Source organism: Tenrec ecaudatus, chromosome 1, assembly GCF_050624435.1.
Source record: "Tenrec ecaudatus isolate mTenEca1 chromosome 1, mTenEca1.hap1, whole genome shotgun sequence".
Taxonomy (NCBI): domain Eukaryota; kingdom Metazoa; phylum Chordata; class Mammalia; order Afrosoricida; family Tenrecidae; genus Tenrec; species Tenrec ecaudatus.
Window position 1 is genome coordinate 311,425,445 of NC_134530.1, and position 22,833 is coordinate 311,448,277.

General features: G+C 44.1%; 2 protein-coding genes across 2 annotated transcripts; both read right to left on the reverse strand.

Annotated features, from left to right (window-relative positions):
• Positions 1-13,970: 13,970 nt before the first annotated feature.
• LOC142427996 (histone H3.1) lies at positions 13,971-17,423 on the reverse strand. The gene has a single exon (XM_075533136.1). The coding sequence runs from the start codon at positions 15,322-15,324 to the stop codon at positions 14,914-14,916; it is 411 nt and encodes a 136-aa protein (XP_075389251.1). The 5' UTR covers positions 15,325-17,423; the 3' UTR covers positions 13,971-14,913.
• On the reverse strand, positions 17,424-19,311 carry LOC142428003 (histone H4). The gene has a single exon (XM_075533149.1). It carries the CDS (start codon positions 19,309-19,311, stop codon positions 19,000-19,002), a length of 312 nt encoding a protein of 103 aa, XP_075389264.1. The 3' UTR covers positions 17,424-18,999.
• Positions 19,312-22,833: the final 3,522 nt, after the last annotated feature.

The following is a 22,833-nucleotide window of genomic DNA, read 5'->3' on the forward strand; positions in this document are numbered from 1 at the left end:
TTGGAGCTTGTTTGTGCTTTTGCTTTGTTTTCCTGGGTAAGGTGACTCATTGGGCGTATTCATAAATCTTTCCCCTGATGCGCAGCCCAGCCCAGCAGCTGGAGCTCCGGGTCATTGGGAAAACCAGCTGCAGTCCTAGTGGTCCCCTTGCCCCTCTCTTACACACAATCACCTGCGGGGTGATGCATGCCCTTGAGTGCCAAGTCGCCCGCCAGCTTCAGGGTCTCACGAGTTCGGTACCCCTGCCACTAAGTATACTGGGGTCGCCGGCCCAGAGTTGCCCTGGCGGAACAGGCGGTGCATGGGACAGCCTGGAACAGGAGCCCGGCGCGGGAGCATTCGTGTCCTATTGGTATGGGGTCAGCCTTAGTGTGTCAGGTCTGACAAAACCAGAATGGGTGCAATTCCATTTTAATTCGCCAGAGCCACTCACCGCCCTTCTTGGGGTCACCCGACAGAGGCAGGCCTCGGGGTGATTTGTAACTTCTGCCTTCTTGGCTGATAGCTGTTCTGAATCGGCTATTAAGAAGACTTCTTAGAGGATATACACCTATCAGGCTTAGAATTTCTCTTTGCGATGGTACAGTAGGAAGACCTGGATTTCACGCCCAATCAGATCCATGTGGGAGTTCTGTTTAAATCCACATGGTGCTAAGTGAGAAAGGTGTCTGACAATTGTACGTAATGAAGCCTCTTAGATTCCTACGTAGATCGTTAGATTGTTGAGTGCTGGGGAAGCAAGGTTGGTTGTACAGGATCTGAATCTGATAGCAAGAATACCCACTGTCAATCGATTCTGACTCACAGTCACCTATATAATTTTCAAGGGTGTGGATTAAATTATTAAAAAAAAACACTTGGCGTTGTGACAGCTACGTAATCTGTCAATTTGAGCGAAGGGGTGGAGTCTGGCCTGTCAATCAAAATGGTGCGTCGGTGTGGGCGTGGCCTGAAGATTCTGGGGAACCTGTCTTTCTTCCTGGAGTCAGGACACACGTTCCTGTTGACAAGACTCCGGGAGCCATGCTTATGGCAGCCAGAGCACTGGAGGTGCTTCCAATGACATTGGACCTACAGGACTTTCCACCCACCCGCCTGTGATCTTCCTACATTTGGCATTATTGCATGTTTTGCGTGAATCTGAAGAAGAATTTACAGACTGGTATCGGACATATGGGCTAATATTGGACCTATGGACTTGTTCTGGCCTGGGCTGGGGTGTTTTCTTAATGTACGATTACCTTTGATATGAAGTTCCCTCTTACACATAAGAATGTTTCTAGATTTGTTTCTCTAGTCAACCCAGACTAACGTAGACAATCCTCATATCACACAATTCAACAGTCCAATCATTTCACGAAGAGTTACAAAGCCATTACCACAATCAATTTTAGAATATCCCCGCCATCATGGTTAAATCGCTTTTAAAATGAGTTACGTAATCACCAAAGTTCTAGTGTTCCCTCACCCCCACATACTGTTTGCGCCCCCCTCCCTCCCCCTCCCTATCGCTTCCCCCACCCCCCACCTCCCTAGAAACCCTTGCATCAGTTCTTTGTCCATGTACTTCTCAACCTGGAAAAATGCAACAGAAACAATAAAAGGCAAAAATAAAAGGGTAGGGGTAAAATAATAACAACAACAACAATAATAATAATACAGAGATTCGAAATACAAATATGAGTAAGAAAGAAAAGGCTACCGCCTCTATTTAAAAGGGAGGAAATTTTTGCCATGGAACAAACAAGACATCTTTGCACCTAGACCAATTTCAGGTTGGGTCAAGAGGGAGGTCAACTGACCAAGCATCAAGTTCCATCATGTATAATCATGATTACAAAGATCTCTGATAGGAAAGCTGTTAGAGACCCTTGCCTGTGTGTAGAGGGGATCCGCCAGCAGCTTACTCTGAAGAGGTACTCTGTATATGGGTTTAGGGTTCCCAATGTCCTCCATACCCCACAGCCTCTCTACATGTCCTCTCTACAAATGGGGTGTTTGCAATTTGGGTTCTGATACAATTCCCTTCATCATATTTGCATTTTGTAATTGTCCTCTTTGGATCACACACGTTGATGGGCTTCTTCCATATGGACTTAATTGATTCCTTGCTTAGATGGCTACTTATCTGAATACAAGCATTTTTAAGGGCCAAGACACTATTCTGATTGATGGTCAGGCGCCATTTGCTTTCTTCACCACTTTGCTGTACTGTAGGGGTGCTCAATACGTCGATCCCGACCTACTAGTTGATTGCAAATGTAGTGTGAGCAGATCGCATGGCATTAACAAAATAGAAATAAGGCTATCATTAATCCTGTCACTTAATTGACATATAGCGCAGCCAATAAGATGCAATCATAGGTGTCAAACGCATGCATAAACAAATGCGCCAAGTGCAGCAAAACTGACAAGCTAAATTATCGCCAATTTTTAGACCTTGTTTTTTTTTTTTTTTCCTCCTAAACTTAAGAAAGGGTATTAAAATGAGTGGGGGAGCTGGACCAAGGAAGAAGACAAAAAATGTATCACTTTCATACGGGACGGGAGATTTTGACACTACAAGCCGACATTCAGCTGAAGTCCAGAACGCATGAACAGTTCTGGAACTTACTCGCAGAGGGAAAGTACCCAAACATGAGAAAATGTGCTACCTCCTTGACTGCGTTATTCGGCTCTACTTATTTATGTGAGTCAGCCTTTTCCTATATCATTAAGTCCAAATACCAAGTCCAAGATTATTAAGTCCCAGTACCGTTCCACCATGACTGACGATCATTTGGAAGTGTGCTTGAGGCTGGCTGTCAGCAGCTACTGTCTGGACTATGCATCTCTGTCTCATTCCATTCAGTGCAAGTCATCAGAGTAAACTCAGGTCATGACAAAATATATACATAGTTAATTGTGTTGTGTTGTGCAATATGGACTCATGCGGTTATGCAAGGTACATAAACACATTGTACATATGAAGAATTCTCAATGCATTTATTAATAAATGTACTATGTAAATAACAATAAATATGTTTTGCATTTTTGTAGTTGGCAGATCATTTTGACTTGATCATTTTATAAGTAGCTCGCATGTGAAAAAGTGTGAGCCCCCTGCTGTAGAGGATGGAAATCTTGACAGGAGCAGACAACTTGATTTTTCTTCCAGGGACTGCTTGGGGCTTGAAACACCAACCTCATAGTTGGCGATCCCTAAGCATACCCCACAGCACCACCAGGCCTCCTCCTGGCAAGACAGAGAAGGAAAACACACACAAATCGAACATATGGGACAAGGCATGATTGGCCAAGAATGCAAACCTTTGGAAGATGACATGATTGGTGAGGGGGTGAGGGGATCATTTATAGATGGGATTAGTTAACAAGGCAACGAAATAGGGGGGTAGGGAAACGGGTTGACTTGGATCTCTTGCCATTTCCATTTCATATTTCAGCCCTAGGGCTACAATGCTTAGTTTCTTTTTAAAATATTATGGTAGCCCATTAATCTAATTGTAAAGCCTCTAAGGCAGTGGTTCTCAACCTTCCTGATGCGGTGACCCTTCACTACAGTTTCTCATGTGTGGTGACCCCCCCCCCCAACCATAAAATTAATTTCATTGCTACTTCATAAGTGTATTTTTGCTACAGTTATCAATAGGCCGACCCCTATGAAAGGGTCGTTCAACCTCCCCCCTCCCCCCAAATGGGTCGCGTCCCACAGGTTGAGAACTTTGGAGTCCTAAAGGGTCTTTAAATGTTTGGGAAGAATTGACATTTTTTTCACAAACCTAAATGCAGTTAGACATATTCTTTAATTACATGGGTCGGCACCTAATCTCAGTGCATTTCGCAGTACATGTGACTTTTTCAAGGAACGCTGGGGACGTGATCTCGAATTCACAGCTGCTCCACAGGAGAGAAATGATGCTTTCTGCTCCCTTAGAAACCCACAGGGGAAGTTCCATCACACATATAGAATTCCTATGAGGTGGTATCCCTCCATGGCAGTGAGGTTTTTTCTCTTTTCTTCTCCTTTTGTGACTTTTAAAGGAACCCTAGCACTGTGGGTGACAAGTTGGAGCAGCTAACCCCAAGCTCAGAGGTGCACTCACTGCTCTGAGAAAGAAAAGCTGCCGGCACTCAAGTTTCAGTCTCAGAAACTCTATCTAGGGTTCTTTCTGGTTGGAATCGGCTTGATGGCCATGAGTGAGTCAGAATGGTGTGTGTGTGATGATCAAGGTGTCATAGTGGCACACTGGATTAAGCATTGGACTGTCTATTGGAAATCATATCAGTTTGAGCTTCAGGAGAAAGGTGTGGATGCCTGCTTCCATGGTTTACAGCCTTGGCAGACCCCCCACCCCCCCCTCCATGAAACATCTATCTTGTGGGGCTGCCATGGGTTGAATGGACTCAATTGGCAGTGTTATCAGGCAATGCTTTTGTCACCAATGAAAAGGCCAGATTCCCCTCCCCCCCATGACTTTGAGGTTATTAAGGAGCCCCAGTGTCACAGAGCTTAAGCACTCTGCTGCAAATAGAAAGGTTAGTGGTTCGAACCCACCAGCAGCCCTGGAGGAGATTGATGGTGGTGGTCTGTTCTCATAAAGGCCACAGCCTGGGAAAGCCTGCAGGGCTAGTTCCACTGAGTTTTAATCGATGCCAGTGGGTTGCCATGATTGCAGATTCTTGGAAGTCCAGTTTTCCCTCCTTGTAAATCCTTCACACGGGACATGCATTATCAAACCTGCCATTAGCCTTCGTACTACCGGAGAAGTCCACATATTACTATCAACATTTAATGTTTTGTTTTAACGCAGTTTGATGACATTTGGAGCACCGGTGGAATACCCGTCGGATTCTCAGTTCCCCCATGGGAAACCATTCAGACTCATAACGACCCAATAGGACAGCGTTGCCCCCTGTGAGTTTCTGAGAATGCGTTGGCATCAATTTGATGGCAGTGTGTGGAGTCTGTTTTACATGGCTAACCTGTGCTTGGTTGCTGGCCAATGCACACCTTGCCCAGTAGTCTCCTCCTATCTGTCATGCTGCTGGGATGGCCAATCGGTTTCAGTGACATTTCCATATTCAGGTGGCCTACGAAGCAAGGCCTGCCAACCCACTTCTAAAAATGTCAGTCGATGAAAATACTGTGGTTCACAATGTCCACCACAACTGCAAAAAGATTCTGTTGCCGCCTTTCTATTTTCATATACTTTATTTCAAGCAAAGCATTGTTTTAAACATGTCTGTAGATTTATCCAGAAATCCAGGGTCCAAAGTGAAAGGTCTCTTGACATATCTTCAATGGGACCATATCCTAAAAATCCTTCTTGATTAAAGTTTCGACCTCATTTTATTTGTATTAGGACTCTACCTTAGTGGCTTATAATTCATTAAATTTTACTTCTTATTTAAACGTTTTAAAAATAGTGTGTGGGAAGGAGGGGAAAAAAAGGAGGAGCTGATACCAAGGGCTCAAGTAGAAAGCAAATGTTTTGAGAACGATGATGGCAAGAAATGTACACAGGTGCTTGACACATTGGATGCAAGTATGGATTCTGATAAGCGTTGTACGAGCCCCCAATAAAATGATTTAAAAAAAAGTGTATGCGTGTGTGTGTGTGTGGGGGGGAGGGTGACACCAGGTGACAATCATATTCCTTATTTTCTTCTTTATATAGAAAGCCAAAAACCCTCCCCCTATAACATCAGCAACAGTGATTAAAGAGGTATTGATCAATGGTGAATGGAGACATCTTTTTGAAAATAAGAGGTTGAGTGATGGAATGGAAAAGATACTAGGCACGAGTCCTCAGAGGTCTTCCGCACTCAGAGTTGGGCCTCCAATGAGGAGCTAGGAAGAATAAGAGGATTCTGTGACAATGTGACATGACACACAGCAGTCTAAATTTGTGTAGCTTATTTCTGTAGTTCTATAAGGTTTATAAGGCGCTGGTAAGACTGCCTCAGTAGAAAACTGAACTGGGTATTGTTATGATATTTCCTTTTTAATTAAGGAATCTAGTTTAGAAGGAAACCGTGACCATAGTTCCCCGACTGGTTCTGGACCTGTTGCTTTCCCATCTAATTTTCCATGGGCTTTTCCCATCCAGTATATATTTTGGGAAATTTGTTTTGTAGGCTCATTGCGAAAGAAGAAAACGGAGTACAGAAAGAAGTCCATTTCCATTTTAGGCCCATTGTGAGGCACCCAATTCCAAAGCAACAGAAACAGTTTGGTCTGACCAATCAAGGGCCTTCTAGGGCTTGACTCTTATGTACATTTCTATCATAGGCCCTGCCTTGATCAGGCCCCAGCTTTAAAGCTGAATTGTTTACAACCTGAGGACCTTCTCTCCCTACCGCACCAATGTTTCGGTACAGGTGACATCTGGTTAAGATGAACATTGCCTATTAGTTCACCCCTGATCATGGCTACCAGCCAGGTACAGACTAGAACATTTGTACAGGGTGTTTTTTTTTTTTCCTGGCTGCCATTTTTACAGAGAAATCTCTGGTGACACAATGCTTAAACCCTGGTATACTAGAGAAAATTTGGTGGCTCAAGCACATAATAAGGCCTATGACTGGCTTCTGAAAATCACATTCTTGGAAAGTTCATAGGGCACAATCCTAATCTGACACACATGGGGACATGGATTTGCCACGAGGCAGGACCCACGTGATGGCAACCGACAACAATCTTTACAATCGCCGTAATGCTGACTGTGGTTCTAAGCACCAACCTTTGGTTGAGGACAAACAGCCTACTCACTAACAACAAACAAACTCACTGTCATCGAGTCAATTCTGATCCACAGCAACATTAAAGGACAAAGTAGAACTCTACCCCTGTGGATTTCCAACTGTTCCACATCTTGCTCCAATAATGCTGCTGGCAGTTTCCAACTAGTGAATTTTCAGTTAGCCCAATGTGTTAATGCTAACAGAGGTCCTGCCAATAGGGCAGAGTAAAACTGATTCCAAGTGAGTAAATCTTCATGCTTAATCCTTTTCCCTCTGAGCAGTTGATGGGTATGAACCATTGACCTTGCAGGGAATAGCCGGGTGCTTAACTGACAGCACTAACCAGGGTCCTCTATCTATGTGGGCAAAGAAGAGGGAAGACGTCTCAGCTCAGGTGTGGGAGAAATTGGGCATTTTCACTTTTTCTTACCTAATGTAGGGTGTGGTGCGTAAGCCTACAGCCTACGTGTGGATTCCCTCTTTTCTCCGCTCTTCCTTAGGCAAGCCTTTCCAAACCTCACTGTCTCTGCTTTTAAAATGTACAGTTATCCATGTTTTATTTTGATAACACTTGCTTTGAAAATTAATATGTTTCGACAATACATAATTCATGGGTTAAATTATTATCAGTAGATAATATTGTTCAGTTGTATTTAAATATATCTATATCTATCTATCTATCTATCTATCTATCTATCTATCTATCTATCTAATCACCACAGTCCGTTTTAGAACATCTTCTTCCTTCCTGTATTCATGACTTGCTCCCCATTTCCCTCCAACCTCCTGCCCATCCCCAATAAAAGCCATACACAAATGAGCTGTCTCTATACATCCCCCCATCCTGTGCATCATATCCTGGAAAACATGCCCAAAGTGAAAAACAAAAACTGCAACAATAAAATGAAAATAGAATATATATATATATATATATATATGACTACCAGCAATACTAAAGTAAACCAGAAGGCAAAAAACCTTCTGAGGAGAACAGCAGGAAATATTGACAACTAGACTGAATCTTAACCTAATTCTATCTGCCATAATCAAATTTAAAATCATCTCTGTGTGATAGCAAAGTTCTTTATGTGCCTTGACTCGTAGACTCAATTTCAGACAGCTACCCTATTTCTCAATTAGCTGCCACCTGGGGTGTTATTCTTTGCCTTGTGCTTTCCCACTACTCCAGGTTTTTCCCTTCTTCTTGTTATTTAAAATGGTATTTCATCTACTTTGAAAGAAACTCAAGCTGCAAAGTATAAGGTATCATGCACACATATTGGTGGACCTTTGTATGTCATGCTCACTTATCTAAAATCCCAAATTAAACTTTGTTATTGTGCTTTTCTAGCTTTGTTAATATACGCGGCTATTTTACTCTTTATCATTGACTTCAAATAGATATAAAAAATGAGTAAGGAAACTTGGAAGTCTCCCACATCTTGAGATGATTAGTACCCATGCCCAATATTTTTATTAACAACTTTACCTGTGCATTGACACACATATTGAAATTATGATGGATATGTGACATCACATACACATACGCGAGTAGTTGTATTTATTGTTAGTAGGTGCCAGAAAGTCAGTGTCCCCATGTACAGCATAGCTAACACGTCATCCTCACAATTGTTACCATTCGAGATCATTATTACAGCCACTGTGTCATTCCATTTCCTAAATGGTTTCCCTCATTTTTTTTGCTGAACTTCTACTTTGCCAAGCATGTGATCCTTCTTCCAGGGACCATTCTTCCTGATGACAAGTGCACATTATGTGAAATAGACTTGACACCCTTACCTCTATGAAGCATCCTCTATGAATATCCATATTCTAAAACACATTTGGTCATTCTCCTGATAGTCTATGATATATTCAGTATTCTTACCAACACTTTATTTCAAAGTCACCAATTCTTACTCTTTTTTTTTTTAACCAATTCTTCTAAGTCTCCCTATTGGGGTAATAATTTCTTCTAGAAGAAGTCATTCCAGATGAGTTTCAAGGAGGTGAATATTTAAGATGTCCCAAAGATCACTCTGATAAAGATCAAGGATTGCTGCCTTCAGTATGAATTACAAATCAATTTAAATAACACCAAAAATTCTCACAACTGAACCAAGAAGTAACATTATGATACACGGAGAAAAGATCAAAGTTGTCAATTATTTTGTCTTGCTTGGATTCACAATTGATGCTCATGGAAGCAGCTGTCAAGAGATTAAACAAATCACTGTTTTGGATAAATCTACAGAAGGCCTTTTTAGAATATTGAAAAACAAGGATGTCACTTTGAGGACCAAGTAGGGTGTGCCTGACCAGCGCCATGGTATTTTCAATCGCCTTCTATGCATGTGAAAGCTGGAGCCTTAATAAGGAAGATGGAAGATTTGATGCATTTCAATTATGGTGCTGGTGAGGACTATTGAAAGTACAATGAACTGTCAAAAGGAGAAACAAATCCGTCTTGCAAGAAGTACAGCCAGAGTGCTTCTTAGAGGCAAGGATGATAAACTTTATTTCGTGCATTTGGGCACGTTGTCAGAAGAGACCAATCTCTCAAGGACATCATGTGTGGTACAGTAGACGGGTAGCCACAAAGAAGAAGGCCCTCACCCACAGGGACTGACACAGTGGCCGTCCCACTGTGCTCAAGCACCACAATTGTTAGGATGGTGCAGGGTGGTTCCGTGTTTGATTCTGTGGGGTCCCTATGGATTGGAACGGACTCAGTGGCACCTAGTAACAACAAAGGTCACACCTTCAGAAGATGCTGTAGCACTCCATTTTCCCTGATGTTAACTACCTTTCTCCATGAGCCTATTTCCTCATATCCCTCATTCTGCAATATGCTGTAATATGGGATTATAGAGAGACCTCCCCAGCTTTGTCTCCCCCAAAGACATGCCAAACATTAGAGGCTTTTTGACAGTATATGGTAGGAGGTCATGTGCTTAAAGACATCCTCCCTGAATGCAGTCCGTTGCCAGACTACTATCCGGTCCCATCACAGGTAGGCTCCACTCCCTGTTGTTAAGGACAATGGGCTACTTCTCCCTAAAGGCTTGGGACCATTAGATTGGGTCCTGTAGGTGGGGTTTACATCCTATTAATAATGGTTTCCATGGAGATCCAGAGAACAGGTCAAACCTGCTCAGTGACATCCAAAGATAAGCCCTTGTCACATGTGTACCTCCAATCCCTCCTCTTCCTATTGTGCGTATACCCATAGACCACCCTCACCCCCCATTACTGTATAACCTATAGTGCAATCCCTTCCTGTGACCTATGTCTTCACCTAATACGTGGGCTTGCACTCTCCCCACAGGTATATAGATAGGCCTGGGTTAGCAATAAAGAGCTCTCTTGGTCTGGCCTTCCTGGCCTCATATCGGCTCCCCCTCTCCTCTCCTGTCTCCAATCCCCTGTTCCCTTCCCCCTTATCCTCCTTCCCCTCTCTCTCTCTCCACGTGGACCACCAAGTGAGGCCGAGGTGAGCATGCTACCATTAAATGTGTCTGACTCCATTATTTCAATCTCTCTTCTATTTCTCATGCTCTCTATGACTTTATGATAATCTTTATTTAATATCACTGTACAATTGTGCCTACCGGACCCATGATGATGTGGTAGGGGCTGGTTTACCCTGACACTGTAACATCTCAGAGAACTCATGGAACTGTAAGGAAGCAGCTTTAAAGAAACAGGTCACGTGGACGTGTATGCTGGTAAATCAGAGGATCATCCTCATCGACCAGGTTGTGGAAGCTGGTGAAATCAAGGCAGGTGATACAGACAGAGCAATTTAAGACTCAGAAGCAAGCCAAGTGCAGGGCTCAGAGCCAGAAGCCCAACATGTCCAAAAGTCAAAGCTCTTTCTCTTCTTCTTAAAAAAAATAAGTGATATTATAACTTCTGTAGGGGAAAGTGTGGAAAACACAGTTATATAGCTCAATTTGTTTTTGGACAGTAAATACCCAGGGCAAGAAACATAATAATTATAGTCCACAAAGCACCCCCCCAATCATTGCTTTCTATAGTTTAATTTCCTTTAAATCTCAAGAGATTACCTCAAGACACTAAAAACAAACAAACAAAAAGAAAACCCAAGGTGACTGTCACTGAATCTGTTTTGAATCATATGATCCAGTCCGAAGTTTCTGAGCCGATCAATCTTGTGGGAGCTAAAAGCCTCATGTTTCTCTTAAGAGATTGCCGGTGGCTTGGGAAAGTTGACACAGTGACACTGGACGCCCTGATTAAAGAGTTGTTTACTGTGGTTTCTGCCTTGTTCATGTTACAAAGAACACATTCCCAGATGGAACTCTAACCACGAAGTAGAGGTGAGGATTTAACACACACATGCATTTGGGGAGTTTTAATTCCGTCCATAACAGGCATATTGATTGGATGTCTGTGAACCAGGCTGTGATGAGTGTAAACTGACTACCATCTAGTCAATTCTGACGCATGACTGTAGGGTAGGGGACGACTGCCCCGTTGGTTTCCAGGACTAGAACTCTTTAATGAGAGTAGAAAGCCTCAACTTTCTCCTGCGGAGTGGCTGGGTTTTTTTAACTATTGACTTTGGGGTCAGCAGCCCCGGTCTTAATTGCCACACCACTAGCGCCCCTGTAATGATTATACTTCCACAAAACTTCACAATTGCAAAAAAAAAGAAAAGAAAAAAAAAAAGAAAAAGGCCAAAAGAGCCTACAGAATAGAGTAGAACTACCCCCTGTGATTTTTGAAATTTATTTATATTATTATTTTATTGGCAACTGATATTTTATTGGTTGTTTAGAGGTTCAGTACAGAGAAATGATCAACAATTTCTACGTTTTTGAGAGTTGTTGTGCAGGGTCACACAGGCTGTGTTTCTGATGTTTGGAGCTGGAAAGGGATGGAGGATAGGGAGTTTGACCACTCTGCTGTCATTGGCTCGGGATGTCCTCAGAAACTGACACAGGTCACTAGCCACAGCCAAGGGAAGGCTTGAGGTCTGCTCCGGGTCTCTGGCCTGCTCATCAGTCTCTGGCAGGCCCTGGATCTCCAGTTGGCAGCCACATTCTCAGCAGGTTCTCAGGGTAAGGGAGCTGTGGGGAGCCACACAGCTGCAGGTAGTAATTCAGGGTTTTACAAGATGGTGTGCATTTCTTGCTAATTGGGCTGACTGAGACATCTCTGAACAGCGAAAGTCTTGTTGGCAGTGCCGGAAGAGGGGAGAGATAGGGGGCTACCTCGGTGCCATCTTCCCATCTTCCTAGAAGTTCACCGAGTCTTTTTTACATGCTCACCATTTGTTTGCACTTGACAGTCTTTTGTTCTCTAAGCTTCTCCAAGTTATCCAGGAAATACTTTACAGATTCACCCTGATGGAATTCGGGGCGCCAGTCGTAAGCATTCTGTATGCCACTCTCTGACCAAGCGCTCGGTTGGCAGGGAGGTGCTCAAAAACACCCTTGTCTCCACCATGCCCAGGGCCACCGTGGGCCAGTGGGTGTGCAAGGTCATCATCTTGTCTCCTTGGGACTGGTTTGGATGATCTCCTCGGGGAAAAGGAAGCTTCTCTGAGGCATCTACCAGCAGCCTTCCTACCTTTGACCTCGTTGCTGTAGATGGTGGGGCGGAACTCCTCAAGGGCGCTGCTCCCAGCCTTGCCCGTGGGCGATTGGCATCCAGCAGCAGGCTCTACCCCAGCCGCGTCACGTAGGTTATCTCTAGGGAAGATCTCCTTGGACTTCTGAAGCTGCGCAGCCTCCCAGCTGGGGCAGTGCAAGGACAGCACGGACCTCAAAGGCAGGAGGTCCGCCTTCTTCCCCATTGCTATGGCACCCCGGCTCCGGCTCTGGCTCCTCACCAAAGCTCGCCAGGTCAGACTGAGACTCGGGAAGCAGGGAGATGTCCTCTGAGGTGTGGGTTTGAGGCAGCTCCCCATCTTCCGGGACTGGGGCGTGTGATCTGGGGAGGAAGAAAGGAGTGGTGGGGTCGTTCCCACGCTGCGCGGTCATCCTCACTTAGCAAGATGGGGTCAGCCGGCGGCTAGAGCTCAGGCCCAGGTGGATGCCCTGAACCCAGGCGCCTCTAAGGAGCGCAAGCCAGCCCCATTGGCTGGGGCTCCATCCGGGGCCATGGGCTTCATCCATTGGGGACCTGCAGACTTACTCTTTACAGTAGAAAGTCTTTTTTCCCACTCACAATTAATTACTTCTGATCCTTTAAATTACAACCCCTATTCATCCTTTTAACATAATCACAAGAAAGAAGTGAGATTAGGTCAATTTATGCAAACCATTATTCCTTTGGGAGTTTTCTAGGTAATAAAACCGGGCTTCCTGATAAAGATGATGCTGGTGCTGCTAATTGATGAACATCGCAAGTAAAACATTTGGAGTCTACCAGTTATCCTCTGAATCTGTCTTAGGTTCAGCTTCCTAATCTGTAAAGTACTAATAGGATAATAACTGTATATAATATTAATAGGTAAGTATTGAACATACTTTATGAAACGTTTGTAGGATTTATACAATAACCTGATTTCTGGCCTATTGCAAGAACTCAATGAATGCAGTCAATTAGTTGCATGGAGGCCAACTCTATTAAAAGGACATGAACTCTAGTGTTATGTTATTCTGTTGAATAATTTTACATGTGGAAAATTTCACCTGACAGAATTTCCTGAGGGCCTGTAGGAGAAAGACTAGATTTCTTAGTGGATTTAATAAGATGCCTTCTGTGAGCACTGGGGCTTCTGGTCTTCACAATAAGTATCTGATGAGCGAGAAACACATGGAAAGACTTGCTGTGCTGGAATGAAGTACAAAGTACTGAACAGGATACAGATAATAATGTTTTAATGTGGAACACACTTACCCAACACATTAGGAGTTGTGTAGCAAACCCACCAAATTCTCTGCCATGGAGTTGATGTCGAATCATTCTAGACCTTCTAGGACAGGATAGAATTGCCCCAAAGGGTTTGAGACTACCTCTTTATGGGAGCAAAAAGCTCGGAGGGTTCGAACTGCGTACCTTGCCATTAGCAGTCCAAAGCTGAACGACCTCCATTAGTAGCTCTAGATAGTTCATCTGCTTTACGCCCGAAAGCCAGACTCTGACCGTGGCACCTAGAACAATCTCTAACATACTTCTTTACACGGCATTTTTTTTCTACACCTCGCACCCCTTCCCTCCCCCCCCCCCCATAGCAATTTTCACTACGGCTAACGGCCCTGTCCTGAGGCCTATTTTAGTTAAATTAATTTTTAAAAAGTATTTATATAAACAAACAATTCCTACGGCTGCCAGCCATAATTGTGAGGAATGTTATTCCCCTGGGTTTTAGCTGCATCAAACGGAATAGAAGTGAGTGTTTTTTGCGGGAGCGGAGGGTAAGAAAATGCAGAGTATTTTACTGCGGGGAGAGCTATTAACCGGGAAAAGTGTTATGGGCACTTTAAGGATTTCTTACCAGGACGCGGGTTCTGCACTCCGTGCGCAAGCGCAGAGTAGCCCTTCCGGTCTGAGCTGGTTTGTAGCAAGCTGGGTTCTTTAAAAGCTCTTTTGAAACTGTTTTAAGGCCTGTTCTGCTTTTGCCCAGTCTCACATTAGGCGTTTCCTAGCGACCTTCGTTTAGTGCTGGGAAAGTTGTTTCCCATGGAATGTCACCTCAGGGTGACTCGGGATTCCTGCATTTTATATCCATTCCTTAACTGCTGTTTCCACAGGCTAGAAACAAAACATATCCACTGCCATCAGTGGCCGGGGGTGGGGCAGGGTAAATAGGAAAAGCAACACCGCAGGTCCCCAAACCACTGGATTTTCGGTTGTTTATCACCGATTGAAGGCAGTATGGAGAATGAGTTCTAATCCTGGAGTTCAAGTGTACTGTGTAAGTAAGGACTAAAGTAGCTTCTATCTCTAGGCCAACCCAATTTCAAGAGCTCGGTAAGTTTCTAAATAAGCTGTTAACGCATCTTGTACCAGTAGCCTGCTGTTTTTGAAATACAATTTTCCCAAACAGGGTTCATTTATTACCTAATATGCAGGACTTGACGGTTTAACAAACGCACACTGATGAATTCGCCTCAGAATACAGCCCTTTTCAGAGAGGTTGGGTGGCTCTGAAAAGAGCCTTTGGGTTCAAAGTGAGCGCTCACAGGAAGGAATTTATGCCCTCTCCCCGCGGATGCGGCGGGCCAGCTGGATGTCCTTGGGCATGATGGTGACGCGCTTGGCGTGGATGGCGCACAGGTTGGTGTCCTCGAAGAGCCCCACCAGGTAGGCCTCGCACGCCTCCTGCAGCGCCATGACGGCCGAGCTCTGGAAGCGCAGGTCCGTCTTGAAGTCCTGCGCGATCTCGCGCACCAGCCGCTGGAAGGGCAGCTTGCGGATCAGCAGCTCCGTGGACTTCTGGTAGCGCCGGATCTCGCGCAGCGCCACGGTGCCGGGCCGGTAGCGGTGGGGCTTCTTCACGCCGCCCGTGGCCGGCGCGCTCTTGCGGGCCGCCTTGGTGGCCAGCTGCTTGCGCGGCGCCTTGCCGCCGGTCGACTTGCGAGCTGTCTGCTTGGTGCGAGCCATTTTCCAACTGCCGAGCAAGAGCACTTCAGTCCTACGCTTGCGCGCTTTCTCTCTTTATATAGTAAGAGGAGAGCTCTGATTGGATTGTGGAAATTTGCCCTTTCTGCGTTAACTTCCGGAAGTGCGTGACTCGTCTATGATTGGGTGAACCTTTGAATGTGCGTTTCTGATTCGTTAAGCTCACGAAATGAACAATCCCTCCTTTGAAAAGAATTGGCTACACACTCGTTTCTTTGTTAACGCTTGCTGTTTAAAAACGTGATCTACAAATGTGGCAATTATTTTCTTCGAACATTTTTGTATATTTCTCCTGTTTGGCAACACGGAATAGAGTGCGTGAAAGAGAAAGTGCTTTAGAGTTACTTTTCTACAACACTTGCCCTTTTGAAAAATATCATTTTTGGGGGGCTCATACAACTCTTATCACAATCCACACATCTATCAATTGAGTAAAGCACATTTGTACATACCTTGCCCTCATCATCCTCAAAACATTTGCTCTGCACTTAAGCCCCTGGCAACACTTGCTCTTTTTATCTGCTTCATTAACCCCTTCTCATTCGGACCTTATTTTCCATCCTAATGTCACTATAGGGTCACCATGAGTCAGAATTGACGCAGTAGCTATGAGGTGCGGTGCGGTGGATACTCTTTCAAAGTTCTGTTGTCATGAATCTTGGCACGAATCCTGATTTCCTTGCATGTGCAGTCATGTACCTAATTCACGGAAGATTAATTTTCCAGGATAGTTTATACGTTGGGCTGCAATATGGAGTCAGCATTTTGAAGGCGCCAGTGGCGCCGCGGAAGAAAGTCTGGGCTTCTCTGCTCTGGTAAAGTTACAGTCTCTGAAACTCACAGGAGCAGATGGACTCTGTCCTATTGGGCTGCTAGAGGTCGCCATCGACTCCCTCGCAGTAAATTTGTGTCTGTCTTCTCTTTTGGGTACACGCACCAAAATTCGAACGTCCTGGAATCCAAAGCTCTTTAATATTTTCTTTAATTCAAACTGCTGGAGAATTTTATGCGTTATTTTAATTCGTTCCATTCACGTTCGGTTGAAGAATATCTGCCCTGGTTCAGTGATATCAGAAGAGGAACGACCGCCTCTGACACGGACAGAGAGGATACTACCCAAAAGACTGCCCAGATTATTTTTGTCCATTGTTTCACCAGAAACGTATTCTTTTAAAATAAAAATATCTTTATACTAATTGTAACAATAAAACAAAGTTATTCATCCCTCCTGGTTAAAATTTTACTATCTTTACCAAGCTAACTCAGTGGTAGTTTTCCTGCCATTCAACCTTTACATGTACTGTGGTCAGAGCTACCTTTACTGACACTTGTGGTTTTGTGAGCAACACCTGTTGTTTGCTATTACTGTAGGTGTGCTCACACTTGCTGATTCTGTCCAATTTTCTGCTTGTGATACGTAAGTAGTATTTGTGAACCTCTCTCAAGAGTCCATGTTGTGTGGTAGGTCAGAAAAAAGACACTCCACAAGATGGATTGACATGGTGGCTGCAACAATGGCCTCAGACATGATTGTAGGGTGCCACAGGACCAGGGAAGAATAAGAAAACGAAAGCAAGCTTGTGCTGTTGCTAAGGATGATGTTCATCATACTGCTGTCACCATTGAAAACTTTGTATGTTTTTAAACGTTTTATGTTCCAACCAAACAATGTTGTTTGTAGTTTTCATATAAACTGTGAAATACTGCATTAAGCAACTGATAATTATATATATATTTGTGAGGTATAATTGTGTTGTTAAAATGGATACTAAGCATTTCTGAGTATTCTGCATGGTCTGTAGGCGGTCCCAGGGGCTTAGTTAGTGTGTAACACCGAATCACCACCACACTGGGTGACGCTCACCAGATGAGGCCATTGCCTGGTGGAGTAATGTCATGCCAATTGTACAATGTGGCAGTTTTCCGTGGTAATGGAATTTGAAGAGAGAATAGTTTTCAAAAAAAATACTGAAATAGTCCAGACTCTAACAATCGGAATTGTAGAGATGGCATAGCCTTACTTGCTGAAAATTAAGAGGATGTCTGGACTATACCAAAACATAAAGAAAACATATCCTCACAACTGGATTAATGGAAAACATAATAATAAATGTAGAAAATATTGACATTATGAAAGAATTCATTTTGCTTAGATCCGCAATCACTGCCAATTGAAGGAAGGGTCAATCATTCAAATAACATTGCGTTGGGCATATATGCAAAAATACTTCTGAAATTAAAAAGATATAAAAAAGAAATATCACTTTGACGACTAATGGACAGTAAACCTGATCCAAGACATGGCATTTTCAGTTGCTGCATTTTAATTGAATGCACGTGAAAGCTGAGTAACCAACAAGACAGCATTGATGCCTTTGAATTTTTGCATCAACAAAGAAAACTGGATATACCATGGAGTGTCAGATAAATGAGCGGATGTTTTAGAAATACAGCGAGACTGTGCATTAAAAGCCTAACATACTTTGGTCATATCTGGAGGTAATAGTCCTTGGAGTTCGACTACATGCTTGGTAGATACAGCTTAATAGAGGAAGATCCTGAGTGAGATGCCGAATGTTGCAGTGACTGTCTGGTGCTGGTCTGAGCAGTCTTTTCCTTGTAGGGTGACTTGGACACTTACTGTACTGAACTAGAGAAAATGTTGATCTTACTGGCTTGTATTAATGTGGATGTAAGGGTGCCAAAGACTGCTAATCCAAGAGGGTGTGGGGGATGCTATTTCCGTGAGAAAGGTCACTCCATGGAACAGTCCTCTACGTGAGAAAATTCAGCTACTGAGAACCTCACGGAGCATTTGTTGCCCTGACAGTCCAACAACGGTTGCCAGGCATGTAAAAGCTCCAGCACCGACATTCAGGTGGCCAACAATCTTAGGGAGAAATGTTCATGTCCATCAGCCATAAGAAATACAAATGTAAACGAGATACCACCTCACACTTTTAGCAAAATTAACAAAGCTCCTGAAAATTAAACTACTGAATGCAGATGTGGAAGACTGGAGGCCTCGTACATTCCTGGTGGGCTTGCAGAATTGCTCAGCCACTGTGGTAATTAGTATGGCGCCTCCTTAAACAAATGTGAATACGATATGATGCTGCAGTCTCTTTAACCAGAGTGCACATCACAGAAATAACCCAGCAGACCCATGCACCTGTCTGGCTACTGCAGCAGTGTCTATAGTACGATAAAGGTAGGAACAAAAAAAACCAAACAAACCCCTGTCTGGAGGAATGGACAAATTCTGGAATACAGTTGGGGCTATGTCTCAGAGACAAAGAAATCAGGCTCAGTAATCTCAGAAAACATTTGACATCATAAAGCGGGAAAGAGGGGCGGAGTTGCATTAACTACAAGGCTAGGAGAGCGAAATTCCAATGGCTGCTTTGTCCCTTTTCCATGTTCTGATGCAGTTTGTTATGCAACTGCATTTTCCTCCGTATTAGTCCATTAAAGGTTTACAGCTACACACTGAAAAACTAAACCCCAGCACAGCCTAATATAGAATTTGTTTAACGTGGATGAGAATACATACGGTTGAAATAAACAGTGGCTAAGTTAGCTCTCTCTCGTGAGTCGATAGGTGGCCCTGAAAAGGGCCTTTGTGTGTCTGCTGGATGGATGACTCGCAAATTGCGTTTAGCCGCCGAAGCCGTAGAGGGTACGTCCCTGGCGCTTGAGCGCGTAGACCACGTCCATGGCCGTGACCGTCTTGCGCTTGGCGTGCTCCGTGTAGGTGACGGCGTCGCGGATCACGTTCTCCAGGAACACCTTGAGGACGCCGCGCGTCTCCTCGTAGATGAGCCCCGAGATCCGCTTGACGCCGCCGCGCCGAGCCAGCCGGCGGATGGCGGGCTTGGTGATGCCCTGGATGTTGTCGCGGAGCACCTTGCGGTGCCGCTTGGCGCCGCCTTTGCCCAGGCCCTTCCCGCCTTTGCCGCGACCAGACATCTTGCCAAAGCTAAGTGGCTAGTGAGGGAAGCTGGAGCTTCCTATTTATAGTACCTTAGCGGACCTTGTTGGGAACTACAGAGGAAGCCGCAGTAAAAAGGCGGGACAGGCTGAGGAGTATAGTTAATCCCCGCCCACATGCCCTTTCCAGCGTGTAGGAGACAGTTTGTGTTTCTGCTCCTAGTTTCAATTCTCTGCAGTTTGCCTAAGCGTATTTTAAAAAACGAAACTGTGTAGCAAGAGGGAAGAATGTACTTATTCACTTATTTTTGTTATTTAATTTAGGATTTTCGCATATGGTAAGCATGTTATTAAACGAAATATATTTGTCCCGCATTACCATGTAAAGGAATCTTTCTTTCCTCCGTCCCGAGGACCGTGTGCACTTTATTCAAGGGCAGGTGGTCTGTGAGATAAGTTCAATGGCTCTGGAGAGAGAGGAAACAAAAATTCATCGTGGAGATTGTCCTGAGAATAGAAAACCTTAAAGGTCTCCCTTGGAACAAGATGGATTTGAGTGAATGACCTTCCAATTAGCAGGCACCAACCAACTATGCCACTAGGGGTCCTCTAGCTGTACAGGAGAGACTGGAAATCTTGTGCAAAATGAGCGTTTAAGCTGGGAAGGTTGTTCCCAAGTTAGGCTTGTAAGGTACCCTTTGCTTATATTCAGCGGTTCTCAACCTGTGGGTCGCGACCCCTGGGGGGGTGTCGAACCACCCCTTCACAGAGGTCACCTGATTCATCACAGTAGCAAAATTACAGTGATGAAGTAGGATGGGAAATAATTTTATGGTTGGGGGGGGGTCCCTGCAACATCAACTGTATGAAAGGGTCGAGGCATCAGGAAGGTTGGGACTATAGACGCCAGCTCACCTTTGGAGGTGGTTTTGTGGTTGTTGCTGTCTTATTTTAATGTTAGTTTCTTTAGTTTTTTAAAAAGAAAAAGTTGCTTTCTATATCAGAAAGGGTTTTGACAACACAAGATAAAATTTGGCTCAATCATTGCACCCAGTGTTCCAGGATAGCATTTGTGAACCCCAGCTCCCTGCCTTGGAGATTGGCCTTTGCAATGAACCTTTCCATCTAGTTTGCTACCTGAGTTGCATAATCCAGATCCCTTAAAATTGAGATTCTTTGGCTTTGGAAGGCAGGGCAGGGGTGTCCTGCTGGTGCAGTGGTTTTGTAACTGCTGAGAAACGCAGGGAGTTTTCAGTCACCAGCACTTCCGGGGCATGGAGAAGAGAAGCTGTTACAGGCTGTTTCCATAAAAATGACAGCCTTGGAATGAACTGCCTCTTTAGCAAGCACGCTGACCCCCAATTCTCACTGGCATCCAGTTGATCTCCATTCTTAGTGATCCACAGGGTTTCCCAGACTATCCCTCTTCGTAGGAGCAGGCCTATGGAGCAGGTTCAAATTTCTCCTGCACCTTTAGCCACCCAGTGCTCTTTGCCTACAGTGCCTGGAGGGCAGTTGGGTCCAAGTGGAGGGCAGTTGCATCCAAGTTGAATCACAATGACCTCGACTAAAAATGGGGGCTTGTTTGGTTGTGTTGCATGAGTTAGAGTTTACATTTGAAGCACCCCACTTGCAGAAGGTGATGGCTGTGAAAACCCAAATTCCACTAAGCAGAGTCCCAATGTGGATGGAAGCTTGATTGACTCCTATCTTACAATCAACTAGGGATGAAAACAGTCTTGCCCTCAGGCAAAGAGTTATGGAAAATCAATTACCTCCACTCCATTCCAGCCTGCCCAGGCAGGGGCCCTCTCTCTGATTATGTGTCCTAGATGGAAACTCCAGAGCTGGGGGTATCACAGACATGAGTCCTGCCTGCTCTAACAATTGGGCCCTGACTGCCTTGGGTGGAAGGCCCTGTGCCAACTGTGTAAACTCTCCTGCCTTACATTTGGTAAATTTTCCAGTCTGGTTCCATTCCCGCTTCTGGAGGCCTACCTGTCACCGTGTCTTTTGTTGTGCAGTCAGTGATGAAGTTGCGACTGTTTCCTTTGTGTTCCGTGGCTTCTGTCAACACGTGTGTCTAGGATCCTCTAATGCCATCGTGAGTAATGGTCTCTCTCATCCGGATCATCTTTGTCTTTGTGTTGTGTTTGTGCTGTTTAACGCTTCATAAAGACTCCCCTTAAATTACATTTGAGATCTTGGTCTCTTTCTACCATAAAACAAGTACACATACCGGAACATTTGGTAGCTCAGACAAGACTCTGAGAGAGACACGCCAAGGGGTCAGATCATCTCCAAAGTCTTGGAAACCTTGTGAAGCAGCTCTGATGTTGCCATGAGATTTCACAGCAAGGGAGCCAATTTGCATGGCAGCCTCGAGCACCCAAAGCCCTTCTCCTGATGAGAATTGTATTCTTACAGATGATTGTGTATTAGAGCTTACAGGGTGAGTACTGCGGTGTGGAAAAAGGCCCCAAATCCATTGGCACACTTCCCACATAAACATTCATTGAATTCTTTCAGTTCATTCACCAAGAATTTAGGTAATCTTGCCTTCAGGCAAAATGCCCTGGAGAATGGATTTCCTCCAGTGCACTGTGCCCAGCCCAGGGAGGGGCAGTCTCTCTTACGGGCCTGCCTACACTCTAAGTGTGTCCTTGATGGAGGTCATTGTACTGGGTTTGCTTAGTCATGAATCATATTTATCAATCATACTTTGATGGCTTTGGTTGGAAGGCCCTGGGCCAATGTTGTAAAGTCTCATTTAATGATATATGTGTCCCAATCCGGGCCCCATCCCTGCTTCTGTAGTCTCACCTGTGATGTATTGATCTGCCACCAATCATGCTTTGGTGAGTTTCCTTTGCTCTGACACCGCCCACCCTCCACGGCCTATTTATCTTGCTTCCCAAAGGCAAATTCTTGGGTTCGTTGTATTTGTTTTTGGAGACCTATCTCACTTATCCAGATAATGGGTCTTTGTCTGTTTTAAGACTTAATAAACATTCACTTCAAATTATATTTGAAAAAGGGTCTCTTTTCTTACCCTAAAACAGTAGTCAAGGTACACTTGCTGCACCCTGGCACTGTTGGGAAACGGACTTTATGGTTTTGTGTGTGATTTTCACTCATTTATATCTAAAAACTTTTAATTATGTTTGTACAACTTGAGTCTATGAATTTACATTTTCTACTATGAAGATTATGTAACCTACATGTATATTACAGCAAGTATGTTCAATAGGAATTTAGAACCTCATTGAGTAAAATATACATCCAATTTTCAAGCCAGTCTCCACAAACGCACATAAAATATTGCATTCACTACGTTTTTATGTTGATTATATTGTAATACCTTGAATATTTACAGATTTTCAACTGCTTTATGTCCTACTGAGGTTACTGAAAAAAAGTTCAGTTACATATGTTGCTTGAGTGCTTTTCTATAGGTAGCTGTCTAATAAAAATCACATGTAGATTTTGTTATAAGAAGCTTCATTCCAAAAAAAATATTGGAAAGGAAAATGACTTATTGCGATAGTGTGGGGAGGAGGG

Coding starts and splice junctions, on each gene's coding strand:
- LOC142427996 (XM_075533136.1), bottom strand. CDS start 15,324: ATGGCTCGCACCAAGCAGACAGCTCGCAAGTCGACCGGCGGCAAGGCG.
- LOC142428003 (XM_075533149.1), bottom strand. CDS start 19,311: ATGTCTGGTCGCGGCAAAGGCGGGAAGGGCCTGGGCAAAGGCGGCGCC.